Source organism: Thalassophryne amazonica, chromosome 9 (assembly GCF_902500255.1).
Source record: "Thalassophryne amazonica chromosome 9, fThaAma1.1, whole genome shotgun sequence".
In the NCBI taxonomy this organism is placed as follows: domain Eukaryota; kingdom Metazoa; phylum Chordata; class Actinopteri; order Batrachoidiformes; family Batrachoididae; genus Thalassophryne; species Thalassophryne amazonica.
The window spans coordinates 68,812,481-68,828,390 of NC_047111.1; the positions used below are offsets into that span (position 1 = coordinate 68,812,481).

The following is a 15,910-nucleotide window of genomic DNA, read 5'->3' on the forward strand; positions in this document are numbered from 1 at the left end:
TGGTTGGAGAAGTCACATTGGTGAGTGTTACTTGGGAAGAATGTGAGGAGCGTGGCTATAGTTGAAAAACAACTAGTAAAGTGCTAGAAGCAAATGTATCCATTGCAAAATGATCCATCAATCTTATTTTACACCATCAAAGTTGTTCAAAATAGGATTACTACAGAGTGATATTTGTTGGAAATGGCACAGATATCAGAACGTACCTTCACTGTTTCTGGTACTGTCCTTTGGTCTTTTCATTTTGGATGGAGGTCATCAAAAACGTGGAGAAATGGACTGAGGTAATAATCCCAGCAGTGCCACAGTTGTGCCTACTGGGAGATAAGTCTTTCATGCCCCCTGCATTTAACAAAAAAGTATTTGGAATTTTGGTGGCTACGTTTATAACAGCTGCCAGATCGATTCTACTGTTCTGGAAGAGTCCTCATAGACCCGAACTCGAGGACTGGATTGAACTAATGATGGAGACAGCATCCTATGAGACATTTATCTCTAATTATATTATATTATATATATACGTATTTCATGTCATTTCTTAAAAAGCAAGACTCTGTCGTCATCAAAATACCATGATTGTGCCATTGATTATTTTGTTGTATCTTTATTTTGCATTCTTGTGTTGTTTATCATTTTTCTTTGTTAAGTTTTTGTTTGTTAAAAAAGGAAAATTAATAAAACTTGAATGGTAAAAAAAACAAACAACAACAACTAGTAAGGATGTGGGCGTTTCAGTGCAACTTATTATGGATGAATGTCCACCTTTCAAAAATATGATACAGGATATGGGAAGTACTGAGACTGAAAAATGAACAAAAACAGAGAAAGACACACCAAACTTGTATTTCTTGTAATGTTTGATGTGTTAGCAGAGAATGTGTTCCTTATGCTAACCCTTATTAGCTAACCTAAGTTCTTATGAGCAGGGATTCTGAAAAGGGGAGAATAAGGGGAAGGATTCTAGGGGCCCATGATTGACAGGGGTCCAGAGAGGCCCCTAATACAATTATAATACTGACAAAATAATATGAGGGGTGGCCCAGTAAGATTTCTATTCATGGGGCCCAAAATCCCTGGCGGTACCCCGGCTATTGATTGCCAGCATTTTGGTCACATAATGGTAATTTGTAGAGGTGGGTGATACCGGGAATTTTGGTATTGATCCGAAACCAAGTAAATACAGGCCCAGTATTGCTGATATCGATACTGATACTTTTTCATATTTAAGCTTCATAGATCCAAAGGATCCAAAAGACCTAGGATAGAATTTCGCCAAACATTGTACGTGACAACAAAATACTTTATTATCACAAACAACATTTTAAAAAAAATATCAATCAACACAACTTAAAACAAAATCTCCTGAGGTAGAGGGCTGACAAACCACAATACAAGGGTGCGCTGCTCCGTGTTGCGTGACACAGCGCAGCGCTGCTCTTACAGACAGAGAGTAGGCTTTGATGAATCTGCGTGCGCAGCAGTCAGTGCGTGCAGGAGAGAAAAAAAGCTTGAGTATCGATCTTTTTATATGAGGATCGTTCATTATTATCACTTTACCGGGGCGTTGCTGGGCTGGTATCATAGATTTACATCGACGGTATCTGGCTATACCCGCCCGCTGTGCGTAAACAAATGACGTCATAGTGCGCGCAGCCCAAGAACTGTCCGCAGAGGAAAAAAAAAAAATGAACTGTCCGCAGAGGGAAAAAAAGAGAACTGTCCGCAGAGGAAAAGATGAAAAGGCGAGAAGTGTGTTTTGGTCCCAATATGGATATTCCGGATGAGTTTCTCATGGATTGCACGACAATGAACAGCAGCTAAAGCAGCCAGCTTGATGAGGGAGAGCAGCGTGCGCCAGACAGCACGAGACACGACAAAAGTGAGCCAAATTTTTATGTACGCGTTATGTGTTGTGTATCTCAGTAAAAAGTGATAATAATGCAAATAACATGCTGTTGTCATGAGGTATGCATTTTTCTGAGTCCCTCCATCCATTCCATCACCCGTCGTCTAACTCGGGCAAATAGCTGTCAATACGGGTGACTGGGCATGGACGTCAGGCCTCTTGAAAATACATACTGCCATCCAAAAGCATGTTATTGAATTAATATCAATACCAGCGTTGGTATCGATATTAGGATCGATCCACCCACCTCTAGTAAATTGTAGCAAAAAGCAAACATATGGTTAGTCAAGTGCAGAACAACTGCTGTGGGACCTGGATGGCAACTACCGAGGCAGGCAAGTGATCCATCCCCACATCTCTAAAGCAACCACCTGTGTTTGGGAGGGATTTTTTTGTTTGATTTTATTTTATTTTTCATCGATTCATTTGGCAGTGGTAAGGTACCTTCAAGCTCGAAGACAAACTTCCTGATATGTAACAAGAAGAAAAAGAAGAATAAGACGAAGGCGGAAGTACATAGAAGTGAACATTGTCGCCTCGGTACTCTTCGTTTCCGCTGGCAGCTCAACATCTCGTTTGTGAAGGTGAGGCGGCAAAGACAAAAATAAGGAAAATGGAGGAAAAAATAAGGAAAATGGAGGAACACAACACATTTGAAATATCCAGTCTGGACTCCACCGTCGTCGAAGCGAAGTTGTTTCACGAGCCGCAAAAGGACGACGAGGACGACGGACCGCTGGTGTTTTTCTGCGGCAAGTGTCGGCTGCCGGTCGGAGACTCCTCGTCCTGGGATGGAAGCGAAGATAGTGAAAACCAGATACGGCTAAAAAGTGAGTCGTGCTCGAGTGTTTTTCTACTTAGCATATAGTTAGTTAAAAGAATTAAGAATAAACGGGTACTCGGCGCATACCTTCGCCAGCGTTAATATTGCCTGTGGGGTGTAAAGAAACTTTAAGCGAAACTTTAAAGTGAGAATCTCGAACAAACTTGAGGGTGAATCCACCTCAACTCATCAGATTTTAGAAAATGTTCACGATAGACTATCTCTAATTTGTTTCACACTGCCACAAAAATAATGCTAGTCTTCCCAGTAAACACCATACAAATTTTCAGCCTTATATCTTTATTAGTTTATGAGATATTGGGGCTTTTAAAACACAGTTTGACAGTTTGTCCTGTTAAAGACCAGTGGTACAGAAAATATATTGATTGTTGAACTATTCCTGTTAGATGGATGACATTTTCAGTTGTTCTTAGCTACTCTATGTCTTTAACTACTATAAAAATAATAAAGATCCACAGTTGCATGTTTATCAGTTCAGAGCTTGCTTTTGAGCAGTTTTGGCTCTCTGTATTTCCACACTGCAGAACAATGGACCCTTCAAATTTTGATATTTCTTGTTGTATGTTGGGAGGTGATGGTCTAGTGGTTAAGCATTGGGCTTGAGACCAGAGGATTCTTGGTTCAAAACCCAGCCTGACCAGAAAATCACTAAGGGCCCTTGGGAAAGTTTTCTTTGCAATCACCCACTCTACGAGTTAGAGGTGGGTGATACTGGGAATTTTGGTACTGATCCGATACCAAGTAAATACAGGCCCAGTATCGCCGATATCGATACCGATACCAATACTTTTTCATATTTAAGCTTCATAGATCCAAAGGATCCAAAAGACCTAGGATAGAATTTCGCTAAACATTGTACGTGACAACAAAATACTTTATTTATCACAATCAACATTTTTGTTTAAAAAATATCACTCAACACAACTTAAAACAAAATCTCCTGAGGTAGAGGGCTGACTTGAGGAGAGCGCTGAGTGGGCGGGCCAGGCTGAGCCTACCTGCATGGCTGTTGGCTGGCGCCACTGAGCCGCGTGACAGCACAACAACAAAAGACCAGAGAGGGGAGGGTGTGCTGCTCCGTGTTGTGTGACACAGCGCAGTGCTGCTCTTACAGACAGAGAGCAGACTTTGATGAATTTGCGTGCACAGCAGTCAGTGCATGCGGGAGAGAAAAAATGCTTGAGTATCGATCTTTTTACACGAGGATCATTCAATATCAATACCAGCGTTGGTATCAATATTAGAATTGATCTGCCCACCTCTACTACGAGGTGATTTCACTGATTAGCATCACTTTCAGCAGATGGAATCAGTTAATCAGTTGAATACCCCTGGACTAGAGGGATCTAGTCTGTGGACATAAACAAAACTTATGGAAACAACAACGCACGTGTGTTGTGACACCCCCAATGTACACCTTACAATACTGCTTCAGTGGACATTCTGCATGGGCCTTAAGCCATGGTAAATTTTTGTATCCAAGCACACATCAGATCTTTCTCAGCAACTTATCACTGCAGAAAGAGAAAGAAAGCTGTATTCTGAAGTTCCACATGTGCAACCGGAAGTCATGTAAAAACAACATATGGGTGTTTGGTTATGGTTCTGTAAAAATGGCCACTGCCTTGTACTATATATGAAATGCATGTCAGAAAGGTAGAATCAAGTGCAGTGAAGAAATTTGTAAATTTAGATGTTTTGTTTGTGATGAAATATTATTCTGTTGACATGCTTACATTTTTGATGTGATTTTCTGTCTCAGGAGTCACCAACAATGTTTTAATTGGGAAGGAAACACGTATGATTGAAGCAAGTAAAAAGCGTTTATGGTAAGATGATCTGCAAGACATGGGAAATGTTCACATTACCAACTGAAGCAACCTGATTTTTTTTTTTTTTTTTTTGCAAGGGGCGGGGCACAGATTTGATGTTTTTATGTTATATCAAAATGAATTAGTTGTGTGTGTGTGTGTGTGTGTGTGTATTTACTCTTTTTAAATCACAGTGACAACAGAAACTACCCAAATGACCCAAATCAAAAGTTTAATACTCCAATTCTTAATTCTGTGTATTGCCCCCATTAATGACAGCTTGGAGTCTTTTGTGGTACTTGTGGATGAGGCTCTTTCGTTACTGTGATGGTAAAGCTGCCTATTCTTCTTGGCAAAAAGCCTCCATTTCCTGTAAATTCCTGGGCTGTCTTGCATGAACTGCACGTTTGAGATCTCTTCAGAGTGGCTCAATGATATTGAGGTCAGGAGACTGAGATGGCCACTCCAGAATCTTCACTTTATTCTGCTGTAGCCAATGACAGGTCGACTTGGCCTTGTGTGTTGGAATGTCCAAGTACGTCCCATGCACAGCTTCCGGGTTGATTCTGATGACTTGACCATGCAGCCCATTTTTCTACAAGTGCCTCCTTATTGTGCATTTTGAAACAGCCACACCACTTTTTTCAGTGAGTCCTGTGTTTCAGCTGAAGTTATTTGTGGGTTTTCCTTAGCATCCTGGCAGTTGGTGCTGAAATTTTTGTTGGTCTACCTGACGGTGGTTTGGTTCCAACATAATCCCTCATTTTCCACTTTTATAGTTTGACCACTTCTGATTGAAATTCTCAGTCCCTTGGATATTTTTAAAATAAATTTATATCCTGTTTTATACAGTTCAATTACCTTTTTTTTGACAATTGTTTTGTCACATCTCCACCTTTCCAGAAGGTGGAGATATGCTCTGGAGAGCAGAGGAATGAAAGTCAGTAGGAGCAAGACTGAGTACATGTGTGTGAATGAGAGGGAACCCAGTGGAATACTGTAGTTACAAAGAGTAAAAGTGGTGAAAGTAGATGAGTTAAAATACTCTGGGTCAACTGTCCAAAGTAATGGAGTGTGTGGTTGAGGGGTGAAGAAGAGAGTGCAAGCAGAGTGGAGAATGGTGGCAGGAGTGATTTGTGATTCATATGTTTCTGTTCTGTATATTGCAATACTTTTAAATTTTACTGTATTCTTTGGGGATTTCTTCTTGGTTTCTTTAACTGGATAGAGGCAACAGATGATTATTTGCCCTTTAAGCTAACACTGTTTAATTTGTATGCATTTAATTGTTTATTTTCCCTTTAAAAAATATATGAGGATACAAAGTTTTGCTGAGTTGTACCTTAGTACACAAAGACAACGTGGTATTTTTGGTTTCCCTTCAGTAGGTTAGGGTTAGGGGTAGACTGATAAGTTATAAGACTGATAAGATAAAGCTTGTTGTCTCAGGAAATTTGCCTTGGACACATACAGTATCTGCTGTTGAAAAATGTTATGGTAATTCTGTTCAGCATTCTTGTTGTTGGTAGGGGGGATAAGTAACATTGCAATGTTAATTATGCAAAAAGATGAAAGTGTAATTTCACAATATGGTGAGGACATATGCTTAATTGACAATAGAATTAATCTTTTCTGCTGAGAGGAAATATCCAATTCTGCAACTTTTGGTTCCACTTTCTGTTTATCTCAGTTCCAATACCCTGAAGGTGGTAGATAAGAAAACACTTGTGTGTTGTTATATTATACATATTGGATAAAATTAGCCCCAGTTTCTGTTATCATGTTAAATGTAGTTTTTTTTTTTTTTTGTTTGTTTGTTTTTTTGTTTTTCCCCTCCCTCATGTGAACAGTCTGGTGGTGGATCTTGCCTGCCGAGGCTGTCACACTCTGCTTGGTGTGATTTACTCATCCACTCCCAAAAGCATGGACCACAAGAGATTTGTTTTCTGCTTGAATGTGGCAGACATTGACAGGTATGTTTGGATTATTGGGTGAAAAAAACATGAGTTTTAGTTGATATGTTGACTGTGATTTGCTGATGCTCTCGTGTGACGTCGTCTTCAGGCCACTGATATGATGAATAATGAAGTGTGAGCAATCAAGCACGATTGTGTATAATTAAAAAAAAAAGTGCTGACCACTTAAGGCCCCCACCCAATTTGTTATATTTAAAGTGGAATAACAGACGGTGTTGTGTTTTGATTAGAGTCAGACTTTTTGAATGTGTGAGGAGATGTATTAAATGATACATTGTAGTCCTGGTCAAACTGATTGCTACCCTGATATTTGAATAAAAACAAAATCTTATTTTGTTTTTACTTGAGTAACCTTGCAAGAAGTAGACTCGTGAGGGAAGCTACCGAGACAGCCATGATAACTCAGTTATCAGGTTGAAAATGAAGCAACACTACCTCTGTGCTCTGAGTTTTTGATGTCGGTAAAACAAAGCCCAAGGCATATTCCATGACTTAAGTGTTCATGTGTCCATCCCCTGACTTGTCTAAAGAAAAATGGTTGTTGTAAATGTGATGGTTTACTGTAAGACCTTCAGTGTGCCATTAGTTATAGCTCGCATATTTTAGGCCCTGTCTTGTCTATATATGGTGCACCTTCTAAAGCACATAGTGCAAGTGCATTTGAGGGTGTTTACAACTTCATATTACTGTAGAGGCTTTGCACGTGATCTCAGTTGTCACCTGCAGGGCGGTACCACCCACAGCTGCTGGTCAAATTTAGTCGGTCAGAATATGCTTGGCTGTGAAAACAAGCCATCTCAACATCTCTTTCCTCTATTTTTGCAATTTTTTTTTCTGCTATTACACCATGGGTAGGGTTAGAAATAGTAAGTTTTGAAAAAAATGTGCCACTAATACATTACTCCTTTTAAGGAATGCGCTACCACAAAAAAAAAAGTGAGCTGGATTTTTCTCCACAATCACACAGCAGCGTACACAACATTCAATAAAGTTAATGATGAATAATATCACAAAGGGTAGGGTTAGAAATAGTGAAATAAAAAGTAAACGCACCACAAAAACATTAACCTTTATGTTAAGGAAGCCATGCTTGATGGGACCACAAAAAAAGGGAGACTCCGCTCGTTTCTTCTCCACAAACACACAGCAGCGTACACAACATTCAATAAAGTTAATGACAAACATTTTCACTAAATACTATTATGAATATGCAAGTCTGCAATCCTCAATTAACTTAAGTTCTGAGTGTAATGTCGCTCCAGGTCCAGTCAACTGCTGTGTACAAGCACCCAAAACGGCAATTTTCTCCTTGTATGTTCATTTACTCCACTTTCACGTTCAGACGTTATGAGTTTATCTCAAAGGTTGTCTGACACTTTGCAGTATGTATGTTTTTTCTTGTGTAAATAATACTGGAAGCTCTGCGCTTGACCGGCAGCGTGGCGATGGGGAGTGGCCTGGAAGTGGCCAGGTCACGTGACGGGAAAACCTCACTGATTGTGTAATCTGAGCACAGAGTAAGGCACAAGACACCAAGGGATTGCATGTAGCCATTTAATAATTAGTCATGGGTGCGTTTTGAATGTAGCATGACAGTCTTCTGTCCTCCCCTTTAAGAGCCAGGGTGTACTCAGTGCACGAAGAACATGGGCGTGACAAAAATAAAATGCATCAGTTGGAAACTACACAACAAACAATGATACATTCTAATTTGCATCAGGTGTCAGATGAGGCCCACTGTCTGTTAGATTTACAGTTTAAGTTATGTTAAATAGATAACGTTATTAAAACAACAAGCAGTGTAAGTCGTCATTGCGTTTCTGTTGTTTGCCTGAAGTTTGTGAAAAATGTTTCTCTGTTTCCTGTACCAGAAAAGAAAAGAACTGTTTAATACTTTACATTTATAAACCCTGGATGTAATAAAAGCAGACATTTCCTTCTTCAGTTTTTGAGAAAAGTCACAGTTTGTAATATATACAGCAAGGATTTGTTTATTAACAGATCTTGTTACATACTGATTTGTAAGATCAAGACTATGGAATGATGTAAAAGAAACCTTTTATTTTGTTAATTATGGAGATTATTTCATGGTAGCTTCCAAAACCTTTAGTTTGTTGGAACAATGTATTTATTATTATTATTATTATTATTGTTGTTATTATTACCTCCGCCAAGGAGGTTATGTTTTCGGTCGTGTTCGTTTGTTTGTCTGTCTGTCAGCAGGATAACTCAAAAAGTTTTGAACAGATTTTGATGAAATTTTGTGTAGTGGTTGGAAATGACAAGAGGAACAAGTGATTACATTTTATTGGTGATCCAGATCACGATCCGGATCCAGGAATTTTTTAAAGGATTCTTCACCATTGCGAGACAGGGGGAATTTTGACATTCTAGTTTCTAACTCCACAAAAACAAGGCAGTAAGGCTTGAAAAAAATTAGGGTGTAACATAGTCAAATGTTCTATCAAACAACAAAGTTTGGTGATGATCGGATCCGGATTCCGGATCTGGTGATCCAGAATATGTAAAAAATATAAGGAAAAAATAGAAAATGTGTCAGTGTGAGGTGACAAATGAAGCTAGAGATGCACAACTAACACCAATTTGTAGCTGAATCTGTACTGATTCAGTAAGGTGTCATCAGATTTGATGTAGCTTCAAATGTTATGGAGCTAGATCCAGAAGAAAACCACCATTACCGAAAAATCATTTTTATACAATAACTTTTGAACTAATAAAGACATAAAAGTGATTCCAAGTTCTAGTGGTATGTTTTCATGGTCAAGGATGTCAAATATAAAGGAAAGAAAAGTATGTATCATAGTTTTGGTTGTAACACTGAATTGTTGAATAGATCACTGTGCCAAGGAGGGAATCTCTTTAGGGTCAGTGACCCTATGGCCTTGTTTAGAGAAGTGTTTCATAAATGTTAAAAAATTCATATATTTGCAGTTTAGTTGAATAATAAATAGAATTTTGTCTCGTATTTGTTTTTGTCTATAAGCACATGCAATATCAATATCAGTGCTCAGATGACAGTAGCTTCTGGGAAAGGTCCAAGTTGCAATAAACTGTGATGCCAAGCGCTAAGGATACATGCTATCCAGTCACAGCAAATTAAACTTTTTTTTACTACTGAGCAAACATCATTGTTAGACTTTTTTAGGTTCAGTGATTCCATGGCGTGTAGATGTTATGGCGTCAGTGACCCCATGGCCTTGGCGGAGGTTTGCACTCTGAGTGCTTCTAGTTATCTAATGGTATACAGCTGAACAGATTTTGTTGACTGGTGTGTCACCTCAGCCCCCAAAGTAGGATTTTGAGAGAGCAGACAAGTTTCAGAAACATCAAAGACTGGGGGTCAACCATTTATCGGCCTGACCATTTATCAGCGCAGATATTTAGCATTTTTACGGCTATCACTAGCTGCCATTTATAACGGCCGATATGAAAGTTTGTTTTTGCAGCGCTGGATGCAGTGATGGCAGCCAAGTTCCACCTTCATGTGTACATTAAAAAAAAAAAAGAGAGAGAGAGAGATCACCATTCAGCGACTTTAGTATTTCATGAAGCCAGAGTACTGTGCAGCACAGCACACAGGTGAAAGCAGCGTCTCTCTCTGAATAAAGGAAAAAATGGAATCAAAATCATTCATGAAATAATCCTCAGTTCCTCCTTTGTCTGTAGCTGCTGCTGCATTCAGAAATTAACAGTTTATTTTACAGATTAAAGGCTTCATGTTTGAAAAAAGCTCTGTGTTTCAGCAAAGGAGAAAACAATCAAATCTCTTTTTTTTTTTTTTTTTTTTTTTTTTTTTTTTAGCCACATCCTAAAGATATTCAGTTTGCGGCCAGAGAGGAATAAAGAAAATGGTAAAATAAAGCAGAATATTTTCACATTGAAGGAGCTGTAATGAGAGAATTTGGATTTTGACGTAAAATGATGAACCTATTTTTAAAATGGCAATTGATTAATTTCATGGTCGGTTAATAGCTGATTAATCATTGCATTTCTCTCACAGTGGCGTTTCCCAGATGGTGAAGAGCAGGTGCAGGTGGTGTGTACCCACAAGGTTTTACTATTATGTGACATGGTGCCATTGTACATCACCTGAGAAAGTCAAACTAAAGTTCTAACATGTACGTTACCTTGGGTCCACCTTGCATCACTGCATGAAGGCAAATGCATCTGTTGTTTTCTTATGACATCACAAAGGATGGGCTGGCGGGGGTCATCAGACTTTTCCTGCTGTCTGTGTTTTGGCAGAGGTCATAATGCTTAGCTGTTAGTATCCTGGTGGAGGAAACTGCTGCCAGGATTCCTTTCTGTTTGTGCAGGCTTCCTACCTGTACTTTGTGTTTTTTGATTCAGCTATGTCCTTGGCTCTGCAAAACAGATGTTGACAGCAGAGGGCTCCAAAGAGCAGCCAGTGACACTGGAGTACAGAATGACTGTTGAAGAGCAGCTGACAAAGGTAAACTGCTGCTAATGTTTTGCTTTGCTTTGTCTTCTTTCCTGAAATAATGTTAACATGAGTAATTTGGCAGAATTTCATCCCCACGGCTCAGTGGCACGTGAAAGAAAACTTCAGTTTTCAGACTGGTGTTTTTAATGTCAGATTTCAGTAATGTCAGGGAGTCCTGCTCTCTGTGTTGAATTGCTTTTTTAGATGCTGCTTTAGCATTTCTTCAGTGTAATTGATGCACAAGTTGTACAAAGGATGATGTCATTGTTCTGGGAAGGTTTGCCACCACAACAGTCTCAGCCATTGTATGAGGTCATCAAATCATGTCTTCCCCTATAAATGGATTTTAGTGCGAGTTTAGATGAAAGATTTTTTTTTCCTCCAGCTTTTGTTATTATTTGATGTGTTTGTCTCATAAGTTTCAACTGTGAGTTATTACATTATTCGAATTAAGAGGGTTATCACAAATATCTAATGTTCCCCAAAATAACATCTTTCCTTTGTTTAAAAGTACCCACAAAAGCTGAGTTTGGCCAGTAGATGGCAGTATAGTGCAGGAACAGCCCTCCCACATTCGCACCAGGGACAATAGAGGGCATGTTGAGGAATCTTTGTTAGAGGAAAAACATGTTTTTAACATGAAGTCTTTTGGGGGGGGGGGGGGGGGGCTCATGGATTATGGAATGTTTTGATCAGCTTTTATTTTCCTTGAAGTGTTTAAATGTCTGAGACTGCTTTCAGATAATTTTCCCTTAGTCTTTTCTTTTTCTTCCATTTTTTGATGTGTCAGACTCAATCATCTGTCTTCACATTTAGCTTAATAAAGCACATTGTTGCAGGATTGTTAACTGCACTGGAGGTACAAAAAGAACTCTTTAAATTAGCTGCCTCCTGCCCAAATTACCAATGTTTAGTCTCTGAGTATATATGAGAGTCTAGTAGTAGTAATACTAGTAGTAGTAGTAGTAGTAGTACATTGTTCTGTTTCCATGCTGGTGCATTTGAATGAAATCATGAATGTGCTTAGGTTCTTTTACTCACAATTTATTTATTTATTTTTTACCCATGGTCATCAAAATATGGCCATCGGGTATTGCGAAGGCTTTGCGTCTGTCTGTGCTCAGCATAACTCCAGTCCTATTACTGCCAGAGGCTTCAGATTCACAGGGAAGATTCTTGGGACACAGACCTTGGACAAGTTCAAAGATGGCTAACCTTGATCTAAGAGGTCAAAAGGTCACACTCTGTGTCCTATTTTATGCTACGAATCATGCCAAACCATTTTTGGTGGGGTGGCGGTGTGACTGCCAATCAGAGCAGAGACGTCACCGTGACGTCAGTGGCTCGTCTCTCTGGCTGCTAATTCAACATGGCAGAATCTGCTCCTAAAGTACTATATTATGTAAAAGCTAAAAGAAATAACCAGTTCTGAAACAGAAAATGCTGTTTTTGTAACCTGATAACACCTCTGGAGTGATTAACAAGACATCTGTTAGACGTCAGCGTGCACGCACATCACACGCGGTCAAAGCAAACTTCTGCTCTTTTTGAAAATACATGTATGCGCACACGCACACTATCTTTCAGAAGCCATTACAACATAAATAAAATATTGTTTATGATTGATTGAGTTTATTCTGCAACATCAGTATAAACATACAGAGTTGAACATATATGTCAATACACGGATAACACAATAAAACATAAACGCTTATTTCCATTGTGGTCCTTTGAAATTATCACGTAAAATAGAGGAACTTGATTGAACATGTGTGAATTGTAAATAGGATAATAGGATCTGAATAATTAATGTAAATAACAATATGCTAAATGTATAATTATTAATATATATTTGTAGTTTGCATTGGGATACCAATTAAACAACTGGAAATTATAAAGAAGACGGCCGAGGGTATTTCAGCATTGTGTTATTTTTTAACTGTTGACAAGTTGCATTAGAGTTCAGGTCAGTTTTGGTCTACATCAGTAAGAGCGCTAAAATGATTCACAATCTTCTGCTCCTTTCTGTCTGATTGCTGTAGAAAATCACATTTGATGTGTTCTGGTTCTTGGACTGATTGACTTTTTTCTCCCTCTCTCTTTTAAATTCTCGCTGACCTGTGTGCCACACCCTTCCTCTTGTCTCTGTCCTTCATATCCATCCATCCATCCATCCATCACAACCCTGTGGGTTTCTTTTCACCTTCATTGACTTTGAGTTATCCTGTCTGCTCCACACTTCCTTCTTCCTCATCTCCCACCTGTTTTCTCCTTTATTCTCTCTTACTCTAACTTGCTCACATGCACACTTTTCATCCTCATGTCTTATTTTTCCCTGCGATCTGTTTCCTACTTGGCTTTTCCACCTCCCTAGATGAAAATGCTGGTTTTGTCCATGGCACAGCGGCTGCAGGAGATCGAGACCGGCCTTCAGGATGAATGTGAAGAACCCTGATGATGATGGACTTGTACGTTGGGCATGGAAGCTCCAAAATCCACAATTCTCACCCCGTCTTTATCTTTAAACTTAACCAATTTGGTCATTAGCCTCACCTTGTGCACTAGTACCTACGTGTGTTCACGTGGTTCCAGCTGTGCTTTGTCCTGATTACCAAGGCAGAAACAAAGACTGGCTGCACTTGTAATCAATCATGTTGTCAGCTCCGCGCCTGTGCTGGGTGGCTGTATCTGCTCTTTGTGTCTGGGAGCAGCATGGATGCACATTGTGAGCAGAATGTTTATTTCTGCCGCTGCTCACAGTATTGATCTGGCCACACGGTTGTTCTTTGTTCTCATTCACACACACACGCACGCAATGCAGCCTTGATCCCACACAGGATTGCATGCTACTGTGTGTTTTTTGAATAGTTTTGGAAAAGATATTTTTGTTTTGAAGCATTGTTCACAGTTTAAAAGATGTAAGTTCTTTGACAATAGTGTCATTGTTATTTCACCGCATTATAAAGTCTTTAGTTCTACATTGCGCTGTGAATTCAGTTTTTGTCAGCAGAGTTATTTTTAAATTAATTGTTGAATAAATGGTTGGAGTGTTTCATAAAAATACATTTTGCTTCACTTTCACGCGTCTGATTACACCTAAAATGTTTGTTTGAGCAGATTGTCAGCGATCAGAAACAAATCTCGCTTTCCTTCTTTTCTCTGAACTGTCTCCTGAATTTAAAAGTTAAACGGCGTGTGGGAGGTCTTTTTGGGTTGGGTTTGTTGTGTTTGTTTATTTACCAAGCTGACCTCCAGTGTGCCTAGCAACACTTTGTGCCCCGGCGGGACAGGCGGCTGTACCGCCGGCCCTCCCTCACCCACGAGGTTTCATCAGCCTCGCAGAACAACAACAGTTGGAAACATCCAACCAGCACACTGTATCCAAGGGCAGGTTGCGATGGCAACTGAGAGCACGTGCTTTTGCTGAGCGCCTGTTGCCATCCCACCGTCGCGCTCGCTGGCTGGCACGCCTGTCAACAGACGTTATCTCGTGCTCAGATGCACGTGCACACACACACAGGGAGGAGTTCAGAGTGAATCCCCCCTCCCCATATGTAGTCTAACCCCGCCCCTCTCCGCTCTTTGGCACTCCTCATTCTCCTCCCTCAACTGCTGTGGGAAGGTGGGTGGTTGTTGTGGTGGTGGTGGTGGTTACGGGTGTTTGCTGTTGTCTGGGGGTGTTTGGGTGCGTCATGCACACACACAGCGGGTGATGCAGTCTGGCCGGCAGGTTGCTTGTTCTGGTGCCCGATGATGTGTTTCTGTTTCTTTGTTAGCACACGCAAGGTCCTCCGGCTTGCAAAGCAAACAGATCTGTTTGATGTCCAACACCCCCCCCCCCCCCCCCCCCCCCAACATCACCACACTCACTGGCCTTTGAACCCGTTTAGCTGTTTTATATGAAACAGTTGTGTTGCACTTTGGTGTGCAATTATTACATCGGCTTCTCCTCATTCAGTCCTCATGTCTGACCCAATCATTGCCACCCAAGTCAAAACCACACGTGCGCACATCGCTCAGTGTCTCCGCACAGTCTCGAGGACAAAGGATGAATAATGCAGAGGTAGCGTCTGAGTGAGAGTTGCCTCTCCTCTTTTCACCTTTCCTATGCAATAAGGAAGCAATGTTGCCATGGAAGCAATGAAGCCTTGGTGAACAATCAGCCAATTACATGCTTTCCTGTGTGAAACATCGGACCAATGGCTGCATTGACTGATGCTGCTGTTGCCACAGACACTGTGATCCTATTGGCTGATCTTCTCTCTCTGACTGAAATCCTCATCTTATTTGTGAGAGTAAAAATATCTCAAGGAGTGCCACCTGTGTGCCACCTAACAAAATATCTTTGTCTTATTCTGTGTTAAGTGAAAAATAAGTCGTCTTGGAAGCTTTTTTTTTTTTTCTTAAGGCTTGTGCAAGGCACATTGAATACCATATAACATTTTTGAGTCACAAACGTTTTTTTTGGGGGGGGGGGGGGGGATCTGATATGAGTATTTCCCATTTCAATCTGCTTGTTCTCATTTTATTGCTTTTTCAGGCTGCCTTGGCTTTTGCTAACAAAAGCGCCCCACCCATTACTAATAACCACTTTACGGTCAGACTGAACACCAGAATGGCTCAAGCCACGAGTGTGCGGTTTTCATTTAGTTTCATTACTGTGCACGGTGCTGCGTGAGCAGGGTAGTAGAATTTTGTGAGGTGGGGGGGCAAACAGCCCGACAGATTTTTCATCAAACATGTTGGGAATATTACTTGGTTTGGTGTCTCCATGTGATTAACCATTGGAACAGAGGTTCAAAAACCCCACAGAACATAATGTATCCATTACCAGTGTGGCTAGAGATTTGATCAAAAGCTCATTAATTGGAGAAATATTTGGATCGATTAATGAATGACCTCAGTTTA

General features: G+C 40.2%; 1 protein-coding gene across 1 annotated transcript; it reads left to right on the plus strand.

Annotated features, from left to right (window-relative positions):
• Positions 1 to 2,475: 2,475 nt before the first annotated feature.
• Positions 2,476 to 14,056, plus strand: mis18a (MIS18 kinetochore protein A). The gene is made up of 5 exons (XM_034178317.1): positions 2,476 to 2,736; positions 4,513 to 4,579; positions 6,412 to 6,534; positions 10,909 to 11,011; positions 13,377 to 14,056. Exons 1-5 carry the CDS (start codon positions 2,520 to 2,522, stop codon positions 13,455 to 13,457), a joined length of 591 nt encoding a protein of 196 aa, XP_034034208.1. The 5' UTR covers positions 2,476 to 2,519; the 3' UTR covers positions 13,458 to 14,056.
• Positions 14,057 to 15,910: the final 1,854 nt, after the last annotated feature.